At 54.6% G+C, this 22,449-nt stretch overlaps 1 protein-coding gene across 3 annotated transcripts; it reads left to right on the top strand.

Annotated features, from left to right (window-relative positions):
• Positions 1-676: 676 nt before the first annotated feature.
• Positions 677-22,309, top strand: dvl2 (dishevelled segment polarity protein 2). 3 transcript variants are annotated; one of them, XM_069186639.1, is made up of 15 exons: positions 677-1,047; positions 11,944-12,013; positions 12,295-12,440; positions 12,744-12,853; positions 13,435-13,564; positions 14,220-14,310; positions 14,538-14,607; positions 15,053-15,192; positions 16,503-16,579; positions 17,299-17,366; positions 17,555-17,689; positions 18,242-18,373; positions 18,497-18,673; positions 18,803-19,021; positions 19,120-22,309. In XM_069186639.1, the coding sequence occupies exons 1-15, from the start codon at positions 887-889 to the stop codon at positions 19,677-19,679; spliced, it is 2,286 nt and encodes a 761-aa protein (XP_069042740.1). In that variant the 5' UTR covers positions 677-886; the 3' UTR covers positions 19,680-22,309. The 3 variants fall into 3 exon arrangements, with proteins under 3 accessions (XP_069042740.1, XP_069042739.1, XP_069042741.1); XM_069186638.1 differs by having other exon boundaries at positions 17,555-17,695; XM_069186640.1 differs by lacking the exon at positions 677-1,047 and adding an exon at positions 11,600-11,805 and having other exon boundaries at positions 17,555-17,695.
• Positions 22,310-22,449: the final 140 nt, after the last annotated feature.

Below are 22,449 nucleotides of genomic sequence, written 5' to 3'. Positions count from 1 at the left end.
TGATGCAGCAAATGGTCACATGACCGCTCCCAGGAGGCTGGTGACAACTGATGTTTTTTTTTGTTGTTGTTGATTTGTGTGTGACAATTCAAAAGGGATGCACATAACCGTTTTTTTTGTCATGTGCATCCCTGCAGCAGTAGAGAGGTGACATGGGGCCTGGAATAAAGTTTCTTTCCTGTGGTGGGGGAGACAGAGGGGAATTGTGCTTTGTATAAGGAGTACTGGCTGAAACTCTAGAGGAGCATCTGTTCACCTGGAACCCCAAAGAAATGGGCTTTTCGAATTCACTTACTGTCCCTCACAAGGTGGGTGATTTAAGAGCGATTCGCAGGGATGCAGCTTGAGGAGGAGGGAATTGCGCGACCGAGGTTTCGCCAGCGCTCGTGGGTGTAATTTGAACTTGCTGCCGGCTGCAGCGCAGGTCCCGAGTGAGGATTGGGGCGGTCTGTGGGCCTATGGCCTCTGCGCTCCCGCGACTAGCCGGCACACGTGTGGGGAAGGGGGCAGGGGGCACGTCGGCCAGGACGCAAGCGGCGTCCACCTGACGTCAGACGCCGCGCTGGCTCACAGAGAAAGTTTTTTTTTCCCTCTCTCACTCTTCTCCCCCCCCCTCCCCTCAGTTGTTAGAAAGTTTTTGTTTTGATTTTTTTTTTCCGGCGTCCGTCTGCCCCCCCCCCGCCCGCCCGCCCGCCCGCCCCTACTCCTTTCCTCCGTCCTCCTCTGCTGTGGTTCGGGAAACACGGCAAAAGTTGAGGGGGTGGGAGAGCGGAGAAAGTTCAGTTTGTAACCTTAAAGCCCGGCGCGCACGACACCGATCCAGCCGCAACAGCGAGCTGGGTGTCCGCTCGGCATCCCCCGTCGGTTCGCAGAAAAGAAGTTGGAAATGGCGGAGACGAAAATCATCTACCACATTGACGAGGAGGAGACGCCGTATCTGGTGAAAATCCCCATCGCCGCGGAGAAAATCACGCTGCTGGACTTCAAGCAGGTCTTGAACAAACCGAACTACAAGTTCTTCTTCAAATCTATGGATCAGGATTTCGGGTGAGGGCGATGCGTGTCTCGGGTTGTTACCGTACGGGAGGGCACGGTGCAAAAGTACATCTGTTGGATCAGTTATAAAAAACACACACACACACACGAAACGGATTTAAAAATGTGTGCAAGGGGTTCTCTGCCGGGGAACGTGGCTATCGTGCTGTATTTTTCCCCTAAAAAATGCGGGGCTGTATCTTTCGGGCGCCGTTGGGTAGTTTCAATGAGAATTCATTTTTGGACACGAGAAGGGCATCGGGTGCAATTCGAGGGGTTCCTTGCGCTCAGGTCCCCCGTCTTAAATGGAGGTCGGATTAAGAAGGGGGGGGGTAGATTTTGACCCTTTGCGAAGACGCGCAGTTTGTTTTATCTAGGGGCTTGGAGCACAGGGGTCGAACGAGGGAGGAGGTAAATTATTCAGCTTTGTATGTGCTTGCAGAGGTGGAGGTGTTCGTCTTTGTTTCTGAAACTTGGCTGTGCTTCCCCCCCCCCCCGTGCTGACATTCCTTGGGGATTTAAGGAACGAAAACCTTTAAAAAGCTCGCGTACGCTTCCTCCCCCACTAACAAAATGGGAAGCACGTTTCGGCAGAAACATAAGGTTTCCGTCTTTTTTTCTGGGGGGGGTCGGGGAAAATCTACAGTAGATTTTTGCGAGACGCCTTCTGCAGTCCAGGAAAGTCGTCCTCATTTTTTTTTTGTTTTCCTCCAGACTGACTGTAATTAAAGAAAATCAGCGAGTGTGGACGTGGGGTGGCGGTGTAGCCTGTACCCCCCCCCCCTTCCCAAATTGTACCGTTTCTCTCTCTCTCTCCTGTGCTGTGTTTGTCTGTCTTTGCAAAGAAAAAAAAGTAGGAATTTCTATTATTCCGGCGAACAAAACGAACAGCTTCGGCTCCCGAGAAGGAGTAAAAAAAAAAAACCCACAGACGAGAGAACTTTTCTAAGAGGGATTAGTGCTCTTTTTCACTACCTGCTTAATCCTTTCTTTTTTCTGTTGTGAAATCTTTTTTTTTTGGAAACTCCGCCAGATTTCTGCCTCCCAGAACCCCCCTCGCTCCCTCCCTCTCTCTTTTTCCATTTTTCGAGAGCCGCTTCCTTTTAAATGACCTCGTTCATTTCTACGATTTCCTCAATTCGGGGCCGATTTGAGGATTTAGGTTTCCTGCTTAGACGCCGAAGGGAGATCTCTTCAGATCTGCGGCCCCGGTCTGCAGCTTTTTTTTTTTTGTTCTTGGAAGCCCTCTCTCTCTCTCTCCCAGGCGTCATGGCGGCGCTCACCGCTGCCTCCCAGCTCCAGGGGGGTCTGGCCTTCAGTTCCAGACGGGGACACCCGTCTGTGTGGAGTTAGCATGTTCTCTTCCCAAATTCCCACTCGCCTCTCCCAGGAAAACGCCCTCCCCCCTTACCCCCTCCCCCCAGGGTGTGTTTAAAGAAATTTCATCCGTTTTGTTTGTGAGGGGATTCCCAGTACGAGCAGTTCTGACTTGGGGACTTGAGGGAAAAATTGAAGCACGTGAACTCAGTGAGCAGAATACTGTCTTGACTCGTTTGCTTCAGTGGCAGGGTGTTGGTATTGTTCTGTGTGCATGTGTGCAGTGCACAGTACAGCTAGGGTTACATTGAAGGAAGTAGCTCGAGAGGTTATGCTGGTTTTAAACTCCTTTGTCATGGTATTCATCAGCTTTGCTTAATGGCTTCAAATGTTCCGCAGCTCGTCTGTCACATGAGTGCAGTCTGAGAGTGTCCTGATAATGCAGTCGCTGTACGTGGTGGCAGCTCAGAGGAGCCACGCTTGCCCTCGCTTTGTGTGTTACCACCCGGACTGCTCATGACTCGCCTCTTAATAACGGGAACAATAGCTTTTACTTCGAAAGTGCCTTTCCAAACCCACAGATGGCATATGCATAGTGATAAAGAAAAATCCCAAAAAAGTACGATAAAAAATAAATAAAACGAGAATTTGTCTCGTCGCGTCTGAGGAAAGGCACCCCCCCGTAACCGTGGAGCAGCGACGGGAGAGTCTCAGAAAGTCCGAGGTTCGGTCCCGAGCGCAGTGAGCAAAGGGCCAGCCTGCGCTGACCGGAGCCCGAGAGGCGGTGTGAACATGGAGGGGCCGGCTCTTTTAAAGCTTAAGAAAGTCAGTCGCAAGATCCCCCATTGAACAGGAGACGTTATAGGCAGCCAGTGTAGAGATTTCAGTGTGGGACTGAAAGGCAGCTGCTGGGAGTTCACAGTCTAGCTGTTATGGGTAAATTGCAATTTACTGAGGCCTGTCAGTGAGAGCAACAACTCCCACCCCCCTTCGGAGACTTTTACTCGCTTAGCTTCTGCTTTAGGAAAGGCGCTACAGCAGATCGGGGAGCAGGTCTGCATCAAAGTCCCGTGGCAGACAAGACCAGAAGAGCTTGATCTACTGGACATCCTCTTCGATTAAAAAAAAAAAGTCCTGATCAGACAGTGACCAAATTCTAATAATCCTTCCTAACACTTATATAGCGCTTTTCTGGACACTCCACTCAAAACACTGTACAAGTGATGGGGACTCCCCTCCGCCAGCACCAGTGTGCAGCCCCACCTGGATGATGCACCAGCACTCTCCCCACATGCCAGCTGATTCTCCCCCCTGCTCCCCGGTTCTGTCTTCTGCGTCTGCTCCCTGAATCCTCGGCCGCTCTCTGCTGTCGCCCTTCCCTGACGAAGGCCCCGTTCGGTAGGTGTCTACTCCTGTCCCGGTGCCCCCGCACCGCCGACCAGACTGTTTCCCGGCAAGGTTTCGGTTTGCAAGCAGGAAGCAATCCCTCGCTGTCCGAGCAATATGGAGGCGTAGTAACTTCTTCCCGGTTTTTCACGAGAGCAATGGGCTCTCGTGAGGCACTGCTGAGATTCTGCTTCTCTCCACCTTCTTTCCTTAATTATCCTCATTTTCCCACGTTTGTGATAATCCAGGTTTTCTAATCTGATGAGGCAGTTGCTCTTTATTTTTACTACATTTGAACTTTTTTCTCATAGAGGCTTGCGTGTGTTCAGTGCGGATAGTACAGGATAGTACCTGATGTTTATGCAGGTGCTAAGGACTGGAACGATGTAACTACTGGAGGGGACTGGACCGTAAATGAGCAGGAGTGTGATTGTGTTCCTACCCGTTGTTTGTACATCGGCCAAAGACTTTAAGCATGTCTGCAAATAATTAACCTGGAGTGTCATTGTTTCGTCAGCTCTGTGCTGTATTAAGGTGAGATTTGGGTCCTTGAGGAATCATGTCTCTGGAAGCAGTCACAGATTATAATCCAGGAATAACAGGAACTTCATGTGCATTGTGTGAGGTTTTCAGGATTTACACTGCCTAGATTCAAGAGCAGTAGAACTAAGTCATCTTTTATTCCCCCAGCTATTGACCTGCTCAGTTTGGACAATTGACTGTTTATCTTGCTTTCTATATGTTTATTTTCTTTCTCATCCTACGTGTGTTTCGATGATCTGTTAGTGGGTTCACGTTGTGTTAAATGTATTGTGTAATTAGAATTTCCCCTGTGGGACAATAAGGAAACAGAGGAGTTACTGGCCTGAGAATGAGAGTTGCCTGTATCCTGCAGGGTGCTCTGGAGTGGGTGATCCTGGCCCAACAGAGCGCAGGTCACCCCTCGATCTTTGCTAATGACCACTGATTGCACAGTGGAACGGGAGGCGTGTGCTCCAGCTGTGCCTCCTGACAGACGGAGTGAGGGGAAAGCTGGACGCAGCGTTGCACGGATGAGCGGTTCTGTGCACATTTCCCCATCATAACTGAAGAACGCAGTGGTTGCCGTAGGAAGGAGTCGGGTTGGGCTGCAGGGAGATCTCACTCAGCGGTTTCTTACAGGATCTGCTGAAGACACACGGTGGGGCGGTTTGTTCCACCCACCCACCACACTTTGTATAAAGACGGGCCTCCTGCTGTCATCCTTGAGTGAGCTCCCTCTTAATTTCCTTCTTGTGCTTAATTTCCCCTGTGTCTCTGCTTCACATGTGGTCTTGAGGTCCAGTCCACAGTCCTGACCTGGCCATGTTGCCTTTCAGGAACTGGGGAGCTGGTATAGAGCCCCCTCATCTTCCTTGATGTTTGGGACTAGAGAGATTCAGCGCCTTTGACCTGGGTGTGTTGCAATCTTAGCTAAAGAATGACCTGTACTTGCCTTTTTTTTCCTGTACCCATTCCAAGACACTCTTCCGCAGTGTGGCAGCCTCATCTATTCCTAGCTGCTGGTTTCAGGACACCCAGGTAATCCCTGCTGAGCCCGTGCTCTGTAGGTACAGAGTGGGCTCAGCTGGAGGTGAGCGTGTTGTTCAACACTCCCGCATGCTGTAGCAGATCGCACCCAGCCTGGCGAGACAGTGGCACCGCGGGATGCTGCGTTCGGTTATTCAGATGACGTTTTGAATTGCGTGCGTGTTGGCAGTGGAGGGGAGGGGGGCCGGTGGTGGACCCTGATTTAAATCCCTGACACTTCATCACTCCAGAACAGCTGCCACACATTCTATCAATCAGTCACCTCTCACCTCTTGGGCAGACATGATGAAACTGTGTCGCCTGGCCGGAGAGAGAGAGAGAGAGAGAGAGAGAGAGAAGTTCCTGCGTTCTGTGCAGATTTTGGGGCCACTGTGATTTAATAAGCATCCTCTCTGGGATAACCTTGCACAAAGTTAATGCACAGGGCCAGTGGAGCACACAATATTCCAGCCAGAGACGTTTTTCAAATCTTTCTAGTAATTTGGACAAGGGGGCATCGCGCAGGGACAGGAGACGGGTCGGAGCAGGAATTTGTCAGCCGGGTTTGCTGCAGGTGTGTCCGGACTGGAAGGGCAGACAAGTCTCGTTACGGGAAGCTTGCGCTGATCTGCATTGTAACAAGCCTGGGCTGGAACCTTGCTTTGCGCATGTGGGTTAGGCTCTGGAGGAAGTGAGCGGGGGAAGGAATTGGTGGTTGCGCTCGCCCTGCCCCGGGGGACAGCTGCATGGAATAGTTCCAGCAAAGACCATCTCGGTCTTCATACAGACGCTGGGGGTGGGGGAGTTTGTTGTTTTCGAATGCAGAACACTTTTTGCTTGTTCTGTGGTTTTCCTTTTCCTCCCAATTATTGGTGTCCCTATAAGTTTCACCAGGTGTGAGGACATTAAAGTCCAGGCTGCACGAGTCACCGGCAGGGAGTCAGTACCCAGGGACGCCTTTGCCATCAGGTCCTGATTCAGATCGCAGATTAGGAAAGTCCGGGCTGGAGCCTTGCCGATTGTTAGCTGAGATCTATAATGCAGTAAAAGCAGAGTTAGGGCTGCATCTCGGGGAACTCAGTAGGAATGGAGGCTCCAGTAAGCACAAGACCAGTTCCTTTGCAGACTTACTGTGGCAAACATCCCAAAGGACAGGGCTTGGGGGTGGCACACAGTGGTGTGGTGGTTACCTCTAGTGCACCTCGGCTCCAGGGTTCGAGGTTTGATTTGAGTTCGGGTCACCTTCTGTGTGGAGTCTGCGCGGTCACCCAGTGTTCAAGTGGGGTTTCTTTGGGTGTGTGAGTTTCTGCCCTCTTCCCAAAAGCGTGCAGGTTAGGGTGACTCTGAATTGCCCCTGTGTGGGCTGTTTCACATGAGGCCAGCCGAAGATGTGAAAACGACAGACGCAGAACCCAGTGAGTCAAAAGGCCTCCTCTCCTTTGATGGAACAGAAACGTGTTGTGCTGTGAGGCAGGTGCGTGAGTAGGTTAGCGCCCCCATCTTAGACGGTGCTCTCGTGCACCCCTCCCTCCCTCGTTTCCCCAAGCAAGCACATCATGCCGGGCTGAGCAAAACAGTTTGAGGTGGGGGCTCCCGTTAACTGGCCCTTAGAAGTGCTGGCTTCCGCAGTGCAGCCAGGCGGTTTGTACCGCTTGCCTACTCCCGGAGCCAGTCCAGGCTGCTGGGGAGAGAGGCTCCAGAGCAGGTAATGAAGTCAGGGTGCCAAGTCCTTTCCCGAAAGCAGCAAACATCTCGTGTGGTTGCTGATCTCATCCAGCTGTTTCCTGAAAGAAGCCAGGATATGGGCTTTAGCGTCATGTGCTGGGTAGCTTGTTCCACACTCCCACCACCCTTTGTGTAAAGAAGCGCCTCCTGTCCTCGATTCCATCTGCACTTCCCTGTAGATTCCACTCAGGCCCTCCCCCTCCCCCCAGTCTTGCATTGCCCCCTGCAGAACGGAACCCTGGAGGATTTTGCTCACTGGCATCGGGCTGGGATTCGAACCCTGCGCGGTGTGGGTGCCGTGCCGAGACGCACCCCATCGGCCTGATCCCATCCAGCGGCGCCCCTTCCCCAGTCCCCCAGATTCCATCTCCTTTGCTTTCCAGCCAGGTTTTGCAGGCCTGTTTTTTTTTTTGTGGTTGTTTTACACACAGGGACAGCTGCCAAAGCGCGGCTGGCGGAGACAGACCATTTGCTGGCTGTCTGGAGAGGGCCCAGGCTGGAGCAGAGTCAACAGGAAGGCCAGTGGGGGTGGGTCGGTGGGGTGTGGGGATCCTGGAGGGGGTGGCCGGTGTGTGTGTGTGTGGTGGGGCATCAGTGCAGCGGCTCCTCTGGTTGTCGGACTTGACGCAGCTGGGAAACATCCCAGGAGGCCCTGCTCCGCCCGCGGATGGACGTTCCGGGTCTCCTGCTCCGCGGAGAAGGGAGATTTCCGTTCCCCCCGACAGTGGGGCCTGGTCATGGTCTCCGAGGCGGTAGCGGCACGGAAGCGAAGATAGCGCCCCCTGTCTCTGGGCGCCGGTTTTGCATCATGCCGCTCCTTCGCCGTCGGGAACAGTTGGCGCCCCTCCTTGGTGGGTTTGGTTCGGCGCCCGTTGCGCGCCCTGCGTTGGGGAAGACCCCCCTGCGCCCGTGTCCTGTGTGATCTCTCTCTCGCTCGCTGGGCGCGGGGGCACAGGGCCGAGTGTTTGTCTGGAGGTCTGCGGGAGGAGGAGTCTTGTTTCCCACGGCCCCCTGGGAGAGCCCGAGTGGGTTTCTGGGTTTCTGAGCGCAGGCGGGGGTCAGAATCTGGGCACCCCCTCTCATGCACACACGAATCCCCCCCAGGGACCCGGCGGGGGGGCTGTGGAGCTGTGTGGAGTTAATTCAGCCCCAATCGGATGAGTGTGTGAAGTCGGGAGGAGCTCGGTGTAACGCAGGCCAGCCATTTCATTTGCGTGTGTGTGTTTGCAAGACAGTAATGAAGGACAGATGTGGAGGTGCTGCAGGGAATGATCCCACTGTCTGCCTGTGTGTGTGTGTGCACGCAGTAGTGCTGGCAGCAGGGTGTGTGTGGGGAGTGTGTATGTGTTTGTGTGTGTGAAGTGTGTGTGCAGTACTCCTGGCAGCAGGGTGTTTATGGGGAGTGTGTATGTGTTTGTGTGTGTGTGCAGTAATACTGACAGCAGGGTGCTTGTGTGGGTCGTGTGTCTGTGTGTGAGGTGTGTGCAGTAAAACTGACGGCAAGATGCTTGGGTGTGTGGGTTGTGTGTCTGTGTGTGAGGTGTGTGTGCAGTAATACTGACGGCAGGGTGCTAGTGTGAGGTGTGTATTGGCAGCAGGGTGTATGTGGGGAGTGTGTATGTGTGTGTGTGAGGTGTGTGGGGAATGTGTTTGCAGTATTACTGGCAGCAGGGGCCGGTGTGTGTTTCTGTGTGGAAACTGTGTTTGTGTGTACTACTATGGACAACAGGATGCCTGTGTGTGGGGGGTTTTCTGTGTGGAAACTGTGTTTGTGTGTAGTAGGATGGGCAGCAGGATGCCTGTGTGTGTGGGGGGGGTATGTACTGCATGTGTTTGCGTGTGTGGGGAGTGTGCACACAGCAGTACTGGCAGCAGGGAGTGTGTTTGTGTGTGTGGCGAGTGTGCACGCAGCAGTATTGGCAGTTAATAATCATGCCTGTGTTATTCTGTGGAGACGGAATGGGTTTGATGAGGGAGTTGGAACGAAAAGTCTGGAATCGACCCCATCCTGTCTTGTTTTAAATCAGAATCTGCCAGACGTGTTTGCTTTGGGTCTGTGTCTGCCCCGTGCGGAGCTTGGAACAGGAGAGGAGAACAGAATAAACCTTCCCACATCTATACGAATGCAGATGTGCGTGCGTGCGTGCGTGCGTGCGTGCGTGCGTGCGTGCGTGCGTGCGTGCGTGCGTGCGTGCGTGCGTGCGTGCGTGCGTGCGTGCGTGCGTGCGCGCAGCCTGTCCTGAGGACAGGATCTTCTCAGAATGTACTGTGTTGCTTTCGTGCGGAGGGGGGCTTCTTCCAGTAAATATCTACCATTGCTTTAAGGGTGTGATGGATTTTTACAGGGCCAGTTAGAAGATCCTTAGTATCTCTGTGATTGCCGAGGCCCGGAGCCTCTCTCTGCCCACGTGACTGCCATACTCCAGTGGACGTGTCCCCCCAGCCTCTGTGGAAACTCTGTGGATGGATTGGTATTGAATCATTGTTCTTGTTGGAATGTGTTCAACAGCCACTAAGTGCTGTCCAGTAAGTGCGTGCAGTTTGTTCAGCTTGGCAGCTCTGCAGGGCTGATCTAAGACTCCAGTGTAGTCCTGAGAGGCCCCCTGTTCTTCCTACATCCACTCCTTGAAGCTGCCCCCCTTATAAACAGCACCGACAGGGAAACCCAGCCCATTCGTGAGTGCTGTAGAAAGTGTTTGTGCTGCTTTCGTTCTCCCGAGATATAGCGCCTTAAATCTTTGGGGATCTGACGTCGCTCACCACCCTGTCCCTCCGGAAAGACACGGGAGAGCCGAACCCGTCTCATTCTGTAGTGCCCTGCCTGTGCGGTTTGTGCTGTTGAAAGTAGCTTCTGAGGGGCTCTCATTCCCGCAATATAGCGCCTTTTTCCGGCGGCTGAGTGGCATCGCATCCCCGAGAGAACAAGGTGCTGCATGTGGAGAACGAAGGAAGCAAAACCAGCACGAGTGGATCAGTGCCGAATGCCGGGGGTTTCACTGTTGGTGCCGTTGGTAGGAGTGCCAGCTTCACAGCCCTTCTAACCTCACCCGTGATGTGGGTGCTGCCACCTAGTGGCTGTGTGCTCAATAACCGCCACACTGGTGCACCAGTGGAAAGAGGGGGCAGGGAGTTCAGTTCAATTCAAAGCACCTTATTCATCCCCAAGAGGCAATTTATGCAGCAGGCAGTGCGAGGGAGAATACATTCCAGATAAATCCGGTAAAAAACATGGTATCACAGTATTCCAAAGAAAAAAAGAATCAAAAGGCCCATATAATGAGTTACAAAGTGCATGTACGTTGTATCTATTATTATTATTATTATTATCTTTCACTTTAAGTGCTTTTCTGGACACTCCACTCAAAGCACTTTACAGGTAATGGGGATCCCCTCCACCACCACCACCAGTGTGCAGCCCCACCTGGATGATGCAATAGCAGCTATAGTGCACCAGTACACCCACCACACACCAGCTCTCAGTGGGGAGGAGAACAGAGTGATGAAGCCAGTTCAGAGATTATTAGGAGGCCATGACTGGTAAAGGCCAGGGGGAAACTTGCCAAGGACATTGGGGTAGCACCCCTACTCTTTTCAAGAAACATCCTAGGATTTTTAATGACCACAGAGCGTCATTGAGAGACTCAGTTTAACGTCTCATCAGCTCTTCCAGCAGTAGCCTTAGCTTTCCCAGGAGTCTCCCATCCAGGTACTGGCCAGGCTCACACCTGCTGAGCTGCAGGGGGATAGAGCTGCTGGCCCCAAATCGAGTGCTGTACGATAGTGTTGGGGGTCTGTGCAGACAGTGACGTGAATGTGTCACCCCTCAATTCTGCCCCAGTCTCTCTCAGGTGCACACTCGTTTTTTGGGGGGGCGCTTGGTGGCCGTGCAGTGGGTTCCCCAGCCTGTCGAGGGGTGTTTGTGGGGTGCAGCACGCGGGTGTCCTGGCAGTGCGGGAGGGAGCGGACTGGATCACAGCCAGCGGGCAGAACCGTCTTCTCGCAAACACAAATGCTGCCGTTCTCCGGCAAGGGAAAAAACACACCCGGCAGCTCTGTCGGGCCCCCGTCTGTCTTCCCAGGAAAAACCGTTGGAATCGGACAGAGACAGAACGGGAGTGGGCCGGGAGATGGCTTGGTCTCGGATGAGCTGAGAAACGTGCTGGTTTTCAAGGCCCTGAGTAGGAAAGGGCAGAAGAGGCCGAGGAACAAGACAGCGTTTTATTCCAACAGCACCTGCCTGTCCCGGTCCTCTCCAGCAGGAGAGGTTTTGTCTCGCGGATCACTAACCCCACTCGTCCTCTGGGCTTGCACCTCTTGAACAGAATCCATGTCATAAAGCTCCTTTAGAGCCATTTCAGGGTGTAAAAATGCTTAAAGGAGCAATAACCCCTGAGAAAAACACAAGGGTGTATATGTGAACAGGAAGAGCAGGGGAACGTTTCAGCTGATGAGCCGCCTTTGGCGTCTTCTTTACACGTCAAGAAGGCCAAATCATTGCATTTCTCCTTTCTCATTTTCAGGCAGTCTCTACAAGCCGTGCTCGTGCTGTGCCGCCCAACTAAAGGTTAGCGGTTAGACTTAGACTGGCTCAGCATGAACAGTGAAACACAGGCCAGAAGATACAAGTGGAAATTAAGGAGAAGTGCAATTAAGACCGAGAGCAGGAGGCACTTCTTTACACGAAGGGTGGTGGGAGAGTGGAACAGACTACCCTGCCATGGGGTTGAAACTGGCTTCCTTCAGGAAATGGCCAAATGAGACCCTTGGATCAATGAACTACTTGCTATCAAACGGGTTAGGAGGTCCAAATGCTCTCCTTTCTTATACTCCTCCATTGGGCGCCAGAAGAAGCTGTGCAGTCCAGTCTCAAGCACACCTGCCTGTGTGACGAAGTGTGTCAAACTTAGACCCGTCTACTTTTCTGTGTCCCAGGGTGGTGAAGGAAGAGATATCGGATGACAGCGCCAAGCTTCCCTGCTTCAACGGAAGAGTTGTGTCATGGGTGAGGACTTCCGCCCAGGGGTGAAGGCACACGCCTCCTGTCTCCCAGCTCCCAGGCGACCTGTCCTGCAAAGGGCTTTTCTCCCAGGGATGGCTGCCAGGAGGTGTGCTGGGGAGGGGGGGGAGGAGATGATTTAGGGTGCACAGGAACAGATCCTTAGGCCATGTCACGGGCAGTAATTGCTTTTAGGTTCCCCTAAGTTTTTTTTATAATTAAAATAAGGGGAAGATTTCTCCCCGTCCTTCCTCATCGCTCAATCGTCCTGCCTTCTCTGCTCACAGCTGGTGTCCTCGGACAGCCCCCAGACGGAGCCGTCGCCCCCCCCAGTGGAGGTCCGCGCCGAGCCTTCCCCACCCCCTCCTCCGCTTCCCCCGCCCCCCGCGGAGCGCCCTGGGGGTATCGGCGACTCCCGGCCCCCCTCCTTCCAGTAAGTCTTACCCCCCCGGACGTCTGAAAAGATTTCATATCATTTACTGGGGAAACTGGATGGCACTGGATGTTAAGAATATCAGTATTTTTTTTGGTGAATGTAAGTTTTTTTGGAGTCCTCCAAAGTTGGGGGTGGGGGTGGGGTGGTTACAAAAAAAAGAGTAATAAGCTTGTAGTACAGTAGGGGGGATTTGTGTCCTCTTGATGAAATAATAGTGTTGATAGCTTTTGTGTTTGAATGAGTGAAACGGGGGTCCGAGTCGTGTTAAGTCCCTGGTGTCTGCCGACTGCGGTTTTGCAGCCCCAACGTGGTGGGCAGTCTGGAGAACCTGGACGACCACACGGAGACGGAGTCGGTGGTGTCTTGCAGGAGGGAGAGGCCGCGCCGGAGAGAGAGCTTGGAGCCGCACGGTGAGCCCCGCCCCTCGTGTCGCGGCCCCAGGGCAGTATGCACTAGAGGGTGCCTGCGTCTCTTCAGTTGGGAGCAATGGGATCCAAGTGTATTAAGATGTAAGGGGGTATAGAGAGTGACTTCTGAGTCTATGGAGACACGGGAACGTGGCTATCAGAATTGGAACCACAAAGGAAACGGGTTTGAGGCGGGGGGGTGGGAAACAGTTCTTTACACCAAGAGTTGTGGGTGCCCACAACACGGGTCTCCAAGCTTTGGGTTCTTTAACAAAAAAAACGGTTAGGCGCCCCCTGGTGGATGCAGTCATGCTTCCATTTGTGTGTGGAGTTGGACGGGACACAGCGACAGCGGCACTGGCGTTCGGGTGACACTGCTGACTCCCAGTGCTGCGCTGTTGGGTGTGTTTTCCGGGGTGGGGAGCGCAGCTCCACGCTGCTTGAAAATGTGAGAAATTAGACATCAAAAGGAAATAAGGGGGGAACGCCAAGGGGGGCGTTTCCTGCTGCTGGGAGAGGCAGGGGTTCGGCTTTGGAGATTTGGGGAGCTTTACTCACCCCTCCCCTCTCCCGGCTGTCGGCAGGTCCTCGGCAGAACGGGCAGAGCAGGTTAGAGCGCCACCTAGCGGGCTACGAGAGCTCCACCACTGTGATGAGCAGCGAGCTAGAGACCACCAGCTTCTGCGACTCGGACGATGACGACACCATGAGCAGGTCAGCTGTGGCTGGGGCTCGGGGTTTTGTTGCAGGTTTCACTTCCTGAAGACGGGCTTTTGGTTTTGCACATGTTTTTGCATTTTCCAACCTCTCAAGTTGGAATCTCCTGACTGGAGGATTGGGGTGTCCCCCCCCAGTGCCTGACAGGAGAGGGGTCCCTACTGGAGTAGTGGGGTGTCCCTCACTGACGCACTGTAAGCCCCCCAGTGCCTGTCAGGAGAGGGGTCCCTACTGGAGGAGTGGGATGTCCCTCACTGACACACTGTGAGCCCCCCAGTGCCTGACAGGAGAGGGGTCCCTACTGGAGGAGTGGGGTGTCCCTCACTGACACACTGTGAGCCCCCCAGTGCCTGTCAGGAGAGGGGTCCCTACTGGAGCAGTGGGGTGTCCCTCACTGACGCACTGTGAGCCCCCCCAGTGCCTGACAGGAGAGGGGTCCCTACTGGAGGAGTGGGGTGTCTCTCACTGTCACACTGTGAGCCCCCCCAGTGCCTGACAGGAGAGGGGTCCCTACTGGAGGAGTGGGGTGTCTCTCACTGTCACACTGTGAGCCCTCAGTGCCTGACAGGAGAGGGGGTGTTATGTAAATGAAAATGCAGGGGGTGGTTCTGGTTGGCGGTATGACGGTGTGACGTTGGCTGTGCTCCGACAGGTTCAGCAGCTCCACGGAGCAGAGCACCGCATCCCGGCTGCTGAAACGACATCGCCGCCGCCGGAAACAGCGCCCCCCGCGCCTGGAGAGGGTAAGTGCGCTGCCAACAGCCGTGCCTTTTGGGAAGGGATGAAGCTGGTTTTACCTGTAATTGAATGTTTTGCTCATAACTGTATGCCTCTGTCTTCAGCAGTGTACTCTGCACGGACTGTAAGAGTCTAGAGCCCTGTGACTGTGCTCTGTGCCAGGGCAAGGCAGAGTTTTTGGCTTCAGTGCCAATAGCTGTTCTGTGTAACGGTGCAGTGTGTTTTGTTACAGGCCTCCTCCTTCAGCAGTGTCACCGACTCCACGATGTCCCTCAACATCATCACTGTCACTCTCAACATGGGTGAGTACAGGCCCCTCCCTGTCTCACACAGCCCTCCTTCTGTAACAGACAGGTGGCGCTGTTCTCGAAGAAGTAACCTGTGAAAAGTCCTGCGGTCAGGCTGCTCCAGCGCTGATTTTTAGTCCAGCTCCTTTCTGAATTACTTAATTGATCTGTTCGGATCAGAAGTCAGACCTGTTGTTTTCTTTGACTTCTGATTCATGTTCGAATTGAAAAAGCACATGTGAACCCTCCAGGAATTCTCTCGAGGACTGAAATAGCTGGTTTGGTGCCCATGAGGTTAAATCCCTGGCAATCCTGGACCAGGTTTGGGAACCAGTGGTCTAGAGAGATGGAGCAGAAGTGTTTGTGCAGCATTTGTGGGGACTGTGGCTCTGAAGCAGGCGCAGTTCGACTCTCCCATCTGATTGCAGGGTCATCTCTCTGTCTCTCCCTCCCTGTGCAGAGAAGTATAACTTCCTGGGCATCAGCATCGTGGGCCAGAGCAACGAGCGCGGCGACGGTGGCATTTATATCGGCTCCATCATGAAGGGCGGGGCTGTGGCGGCTGATGGCAGGATCGAGCCAGGAGACATGCTGCTCCAGGTGAGTAGGTGGGGCAGGGGGCGGGGCAAGGGCGGTCACAGGCAGGATCGAGCCAGGAGACATGCTGCTCCAAGTGAGTGGGCGGGGCAAGGGGCGGGGCAAGGGCGGTCACAGGCAGGATTGAGTCAGGAGACATGCTGCTCCAAGTGAGTGGGTGGGGCAAGGGGCGGGGCAAGGGCGGTCACAGGCAGGATTGAGTCAGGAGACATGCTGCTCCAAGTGAGTGGGCGGGGCAAGGGGCGGGGCAAGGGCGGTCACAGGCAGGATTGAGTCAGGAGACATGCTGCTCCAAGTGAGTGGGCGGGGCAAGAGGTAATGTGGGGTTGGGGCGAGGGGTGAAAGATGGTAGGGCTGAGCCAGGAGACATGCTGCTCCTAGTGAATGGGCTGGGCAATAATAATAATAATAGTAACATCACTTTATTAACCCTTTACAATTTCTTGCATTAGGAATTATCTTTTCGCATACCCCAGCTTGCTCTCCATGACACACACAGACACACAGACAGGGAGAGAGAAGCCTGGGGTCAGAGCGCAGGGTCTGCCATTGTACGGCACCCCTGGAGCAGTTGGGGTTAAGGGCCTTGCTCAGGGGCCCAACGGAGCCCAACCTTCCAGCCAGAGGCGCAGATCCACCGCTCTGCCTGCTAAGGCAAGGGGCAGTCACAGGCAGGATCGAGCCAGGAGACGTGGGAGCAGGAGACTTGTCTCCTGACCTACTTAATGCAAACTAAAAATTAGACATATTAAATGGTTGTGTTATTTTCAATTCTTTTAAACTACCGAGATTTCAGGTTTGGTTATTCAGTTTTGCAACAAAAATAAACACTGCAGCTGAAAAGTACAGTTAAACAAATTTGATGTTCATGTAAGAATTTAGAGAGCTAGTCAGCAGTGAAAAAGTGAGGTCACAGGCAACATGATTGAGGTAAACTGTATATGGATCATAATGTTTATAAAGATGTTAAAAACAATGTAGAAAAAAACATTTTTGGTTACACTGATAATAAAATGAAGAGGTTCTGATGAAGCTGATGATACAAAGAGCTGTCATTACCCCTTTATTGTTGCCCAAGGCAAGAGATGTAGAGTTTGAAGTGATTACAGTTAAGTTTATGGAAGGGCTCCCCCTTGTGGCTCAGCTGGTAAGTGTGCCTCTGGCAGGGTTGAGCTCGTTTAGTCTAGGCAGCCCCCCCACCATCCCCTCTGATGCTGTCACCATCACTGCAAGAGAGGAACCACAAGCCCGTTTCAGGCAGACACTAAATGAGCCGCGGTTAACCTCTCTTGTCTTCCTTCTCACTCCCGCAGGTGAACGACATCAACTTCGAGAACATGAGTAACGACGACGCTGTCAGAGTCCTCCGGGAGATCGTGCACAAGCCGGGGTGGGTGCTTGGTGTTGGTCCTGTCCGCGGGCGTTCCCTTACCCGATCGCTTTCTGTGTTTTAATAGCGGTTCGGAACAGCGCGATGGATACAATTAGAAATGGGAGCTCACACACCAAAAGACCAGGTACAGAGGTAGAAGGAGGGGCTCATTCACTGAGCTCTGAACAGAAAGGAATCTGGTCCAGTTTGGAAAGCGCATCCCAGTTCCCGCAAGGCAAGAGGCGCGCCCTTGCTGCTATCATTTAAGAGTCCTGTCTGCAAATGATCATGTCTGGGTGAGATCTGAAGGGTTCTCGAACCCCGGTCTTGCAGAACGTTTGTGCTTAGAACAACCAGCAAAAGGTGTCGTGCCCGAAGGTTAAGATGGGGGATAGTTGGGGGGTCCTCACCGAGACCCACAAGTGAAAATTGGGGGGAAGGGGCTGAGATAGAAGAGGGGTGACCTCAGACTTGCTACACTGGGCGTCTCTCCCTGCCCTGGTGGCGGTGTGGCCCTGCCTTCCTTCCCAGAAGCCTTTGCAATCCCCCTTTCCCGCGTCCTCGCGGGCCGTCTGAATCGCACCAGTTTCATTCTGCAGCTGGGAGAGATCGTCGGGTCGCCTGGCTAGTTCCTCATCTGCTGTGGTTTGGGCAGCTCAGGGGTTGATTGGGGCTTTTGGGTCTAGTGAGTAGCGATTAGATTCGAGCGACTAAACTCCTCTCGCTGTGTGTTTCAGGCCCATCATCCTGACGGTGGCGAAGTGCTGGGACCCCTCTCCGCAGGGCTACTTCACCCTGCCCCGGAGTGAGTATAGCCCCCCGGCGCCCCGTCTCACCCCACGCGAGCCAGCCTGCATCCGCCTGGCGCTGTGCCGCTGCCCGTTGACGGCTCTGTGACTTGAGAAATGGGCCCATCCCCAATCGTTGGTCTCACTCTCCTCCCTCGTCTCTTTCATCTGTCCCTCTCTCCTCCCCGTCTGCCCCCTTTCCCAGACGAGCCCATCCGGCCTATCGACCCCGCCGCCTGGGTGTCGCACTCGGTGGCCATGACGGGCGCCTACCCTCCCTACCCTGGCAGCTCCTCCCTCAGCACCATCACCTCCAGCAGCTCCGTCACCGAGACCGAACGTAAGTGTAAGTCCAACACCCCCCCCCTCCCTGATTCTCCACCTGCACGCCTCGGCCGCCGGCCTCCCTCCAGTCAGAACGGTGCAACACGGAGACGACAATCTAGGACTGGACTGTTCCAGAGCCAGAGCTTTCATTGGGCGGTACTGAGGTTCTTCGGGTTCATTTGCATTACCAGTTTCAGAGGTTTAATCCGGGAGTGCTCTGGGACTGTTCCGACTGGTAGATCCGGGAGTGCTCTGGGACTGTTCCGACTGGTAGATCCGGGAGTGCTCTGGGATTGTTCCGACTGGTAGATCCGGGAGTGTTCTGGGACTGTTCCGACTGGTAGATCCAGAGTGGCTCCAGGACAGCTCTGACTGGGAGATCCAGGGGCGATCCGGGACAGCTCTGACTGGGAGATCCAGGGGCGATCCGGGACAGCTCTGACTGGGAGATCCAGGGGCGATCCGGGACTGTTCTGACTGGGAGATCCAGGGGCGATCTGGGACTGTTCTGACTGGGAGATCTGGGCATCTGTTCATGCCTTCCTTGACATTGCTGTCCCGCCAGGTTTTGACGACTTCAACTTGTCGCTGCACTCGGATATGGCGTCTGTCGCCAAGGCCATGGCGTCCCCTGAATCCGGGCTGGAGGTGCGAGACAGGATGTGGCTGAAGATCACCATTCCCAACGCCTTCCTGGGTGAGAGAGTGAGAGATTAGGAGGGAGAGTGGGACAGAGGGATGGGGAGGGAGTACAGTGTACAGTGACACTGATTGACGATGCCCAACATAGTTGCTGTTCTGACTGTGAATGTGTCTCCAGGCTCAGACGTGGTGGAGTGGCTCTATCACCACATCGAGGGCTTCCAGGACCGCCGAGAGGCTCGCAAGTATGCCAGCAACCTGCTGAAGGCCGGCTTCATCCGGCACACCGTCAACAAGATCACCTTCTCCGAGCAGTGCTACTACATCTTCGGGGACTTCAGCGACTGCGAGAACTGTGAGTCCCGCCCAGCAGGGGGCGCTGTACCGCCAGCCGGGTGGCTGGGGGTGATGTCATCCGGTCTGGCACGGGGCTGACACATGCTTTCTCTCTCTCTCTGTCCCTGTCTTCTCTTTCCGACCGCAGACATGGCCAACCTGTCCCTGAACGATAACGACGGCTCAAGCGGGGCCTCGGACCAGGACACCCTGGCCCCCCTGCCCCTCCCGGGGGCCACGCCCTGGCCGCTCCTGCACTCCTTCCCCTACCAGTACCCCCACCCCTACTCCAGCCAGCCGCCCCCCTACCACGAGCTCTCCAGCTACAGCTACACCCAGGGCAGCACGGGCAGCCAGCACAGCGAGGGTACGGGCCGCGCCTTCGTCCTTCTCCCCTCCTCTTCCTCTCTCTCGCCCGCCCCTTCCTCACGTTCCACCTGTCTCTCTCTCTCTCTCTGTCCGCAGGCAGCCGGAGCAGCGGGTCGACGCGCAGCGAGGGGGAGAGGCGCCGGGGGGGTAAAGGGGGCAGCGGGGGCAGCAGCGCGGGCGGGGGAGGGGGCAGCCGGGAGGAGAAGTCCTCCGGGGGTGGCGGAGGGGGCGGGGCGGACTCGCGCTCAGGCAGCGGCAGCGAATCGGAGTACTCCACCCGCAGCAGCCTGAGGCGGGACCACGGCTCGGCCACGCCCAGCGAGCACAGCCACCACAGCCAGCGCTCGCACCACAGCCAGCGCGCCCCCGCGCCCCACCTCCCCTACGGCTCCCCCGGGATCCCCCTGCCCTACAACCCCATGATGGTCATGATGCTGCCCCAGCCGCACCCCCACCCCGGCCTGGCTCCCCACCCCCACCCCCACGCGGGGCACCTGCACCCGCACGCCCTGCCCCCCACGTCCACCCCTGGCGGGCCCCCCGGCGCCCCCCCGACCAGGGACCTGGGCTCTGTGCCCCCCGAGCTCACCGCCAGCCGCCAGTCCTTCCACCTGGCCATGGGCAACCCCAGCGAGTTCTTTGTGGACGTCATGTAGCCCGCCCCGTCGTGGCTCCCTGGGGTGGGTCGGGGGGAAAGGGGGGTGTTGTAGAAGTGGCAGGATGGGGGCGAGGGTCCCCCGATTCCCTGATCCCCCGTGGATATTGAGTACGAATCTAGCGTAGCCGAGAAAACAAAAGACAAGGAAACGAACAAGCCAAACGGTGATGGAGGATTGCTAAATGGTGAAATAGTGGCGCCGGAATCTCCTAAACGGGTGCTTTTTTAGTCCTCCTCCTTGCCCCCCACGCAAGAGAAGCCCGACCCGAGCCAGACCTCCCCCTCCCCCTCCCCCGGCCCGTTGCGGGTCCTGCAAACCACGGCAGCGGTTCTCACGGCTCCCGGGACGCGCCCCCTGCTGGGGAGATGACGAGTCACGGGGAGCCCATCTGGGATGAACGCCCTCAGAGGGCCCAGGAGTTAGAACGTCGGTCCTGGGATGTTAACCACGCACAAGCCCGGCTGCTGTTCCAACCCGGACGCCTTCCGTTCGGGCCGTCGCGGCGGCGCAATCACAAGGCCTCTTACCGAACGGACGTCGCCGTCAGTGGGAGCTGTTCATTCACTCCCTGCCCTCCGCCCCCTCGTTGCTTTCTGAGAAAAGGGTTTTTGGGCGTCTGGCAGCTTCATCTAGAAAGATCAGACTCTGACTAATCTTTGGGGATTCATTTCGAGATCTGGTGCCGGACGGATTCACATAAAAGATCGGAAATGGACCCACTCCTGGGAGAAGGGCGAGACTGATTAGATTAGGGCTGAAAGGGACCTCTCTATCCTTCTCCACAACCTGAAAGAGCCTGGAGGCCGTCTGCAAGGGAATCCATGATCTGATCCACAGAAATGTGCTGTGAGGTAGGACTGGATTTGAAAGATCTCGTGAAATGCGAAGTGAATGAACCGTGTCAGTCAAATGTCACGCCTTTGCTTAATTAGGTACACGCAATGAGCCACACTGTTTGGCTGTTCTCTGTTCCCACCACCGATCGGGTGAGTGAACAGTTGATCAGTGCTATTGATTATTTCTGCTTGGGGTACATCAACTTCTCTCGCCTCGGGATAAGACTTTGGGGAAATTAGGCCAAAAAAAGTCATCGCAAGTCATCAGGCAGCACAGAGGAGAAGCACCAGCGATGTTCTGCGTTCCTTTGATGTTATTTATCAGACGCTTTGAAACATCCTGTCCTGCCAAGAGAGTGTTCAGGGAAGCAGAAAGAATATCCGCAGGTTTTCCTGTGTGGCCATTTAACCCCATTACGCCCCCTTTATACTTATTTGATGCTGCAGCTGAAGAATAAGGATGATGGCGAGGAGGCGTTTTCCATGGAGTAGAACAGAAGAGGATCTCGACCCCCGATTCCTGGTCCAGGCTGGGATACTCTACCAGCACTGGTCTTTAAAACTCCTTGTCCTGAATCAGGGGAGGCAGAGCTTACCTGCAGCATTCCGTCTGGTAAGTTTCAGTTGCTGTGTAGTCGAGGATCATCCGATGATTCCTCACTGGGCCCTGGGCAGATCGTTGTCCGTCACTCTGGCCCCTGGCCTTGACACTCCCCCCTCCTCCAGCAACGCGTCTTCCCAAGGCCTGATTGCCAGGAAGTAATCCAGAGGGACCGCAATTACCTGTTGCGCCAATGCTGAGGAGCCAGGTGCAATGTGAATGTGCTTCCCCGCAGCACTTCCTGTCCTTTCTGCTCGAGGAAGCCATGTCTCAGCTCCGAAGGACTATTTACTTGAGCTCATTAGTTGCTGCAGCTCCAGTCCTGGACGGTACTATTGGATTGGTGACCAGCTGTGGATTGTGCCTTTAGGGAAGATAATTTTTTGGGGGGAACAGATCCGCAGACGAGGCGGTGAGGAGTCCCAGCAGGGACAGCGGAGTCATGAGGCCGAAAGACTTGAGCAGTGTTTATTTCCAGCACCACGCCCGGAATGTCTTTGCCCAGATTAACTTGCACTAACCCTTCGGACAGGCAGTCGGACGGATCCTCACTGTCTTGGGGGTTTTGGGGGTAGAGGGTTGCATTTTTGGCGTTCTGTATCCAGTGGGAGGGGGGGGTTGGGGCTTTGGTGGGGGGTGGGGGAGGGGCACAGTTTTTACGGATGGGACTGCTATCTGGGTACTTGATCCTTATTTTGAGTCATTTTGGTTTCACACCGACACTAATTCAACACCTTTAATTGCTGACGCTTGTATGTTCCATGTAGTCTCCCCCCCATCCTTCAGCGGTAACGTTTAAACAGGGGCCTGCAGGTGATTGGACCGCTAGCCGCTGTGCCCTGATGGTCTTGCCTGTTCCCCTGTGGTGGTGGAGAAAAGCCGAGAGTCGGGGGTTTGCACCCACTGCAGTGTACGATACGTTACCCCTCTTGAAGCTGGGGGGGGTTGTGCACGAATGAGCCTGAATATTACTTGTGGGGAGGTTCTCCATATCGCAGACACAACTGGAGCTCCAAGAGGAGTTTTTTTTAACCCGACCTCAAGGTGCTGATGAAGAGACCTGGCAAAATACTGCCTTTACACTTTGTACTTGTTTTTTCCCTCTCTTTTGTGTGTTTGCGAGCGTTTTGTTCATTTTTTGTCACTTATTTTCGATATTTCAAATAAATTTCTACTAGATCCACAATAAACCCTCTTGTTTGTTTTTACTAGTGCTCCGTGTACTGTAGGTCCTGGAGGCGGCTGGGCTTTGTTCCGGGTCGCATAACCTGATAATTTACTCAAATTTACCTGTTTAAATGTGTAACAGCGCTCGATGGAGTGAAAACAG

Source organism: Lepisosteus oculatus, chromosome 3 (assembly GCF_040954835.1).
Source record: "Lepisosteus oculatus isolate fLepOcu1 chromosome 3, fLepOcu1.hap2, whole genome shotgun sequence".
Lineage (NCBI taxonomy): Eukaryota > Metazoa > Chordata > Actinopteri > Semionotiformes > Lepisosteidae > Lepisosteus > Lepisosteus oculatus.
Note: the sequence above shows the minus strand (reverse complement) of the source record. Positions and strands in the feature narration are given on the sequence as shown.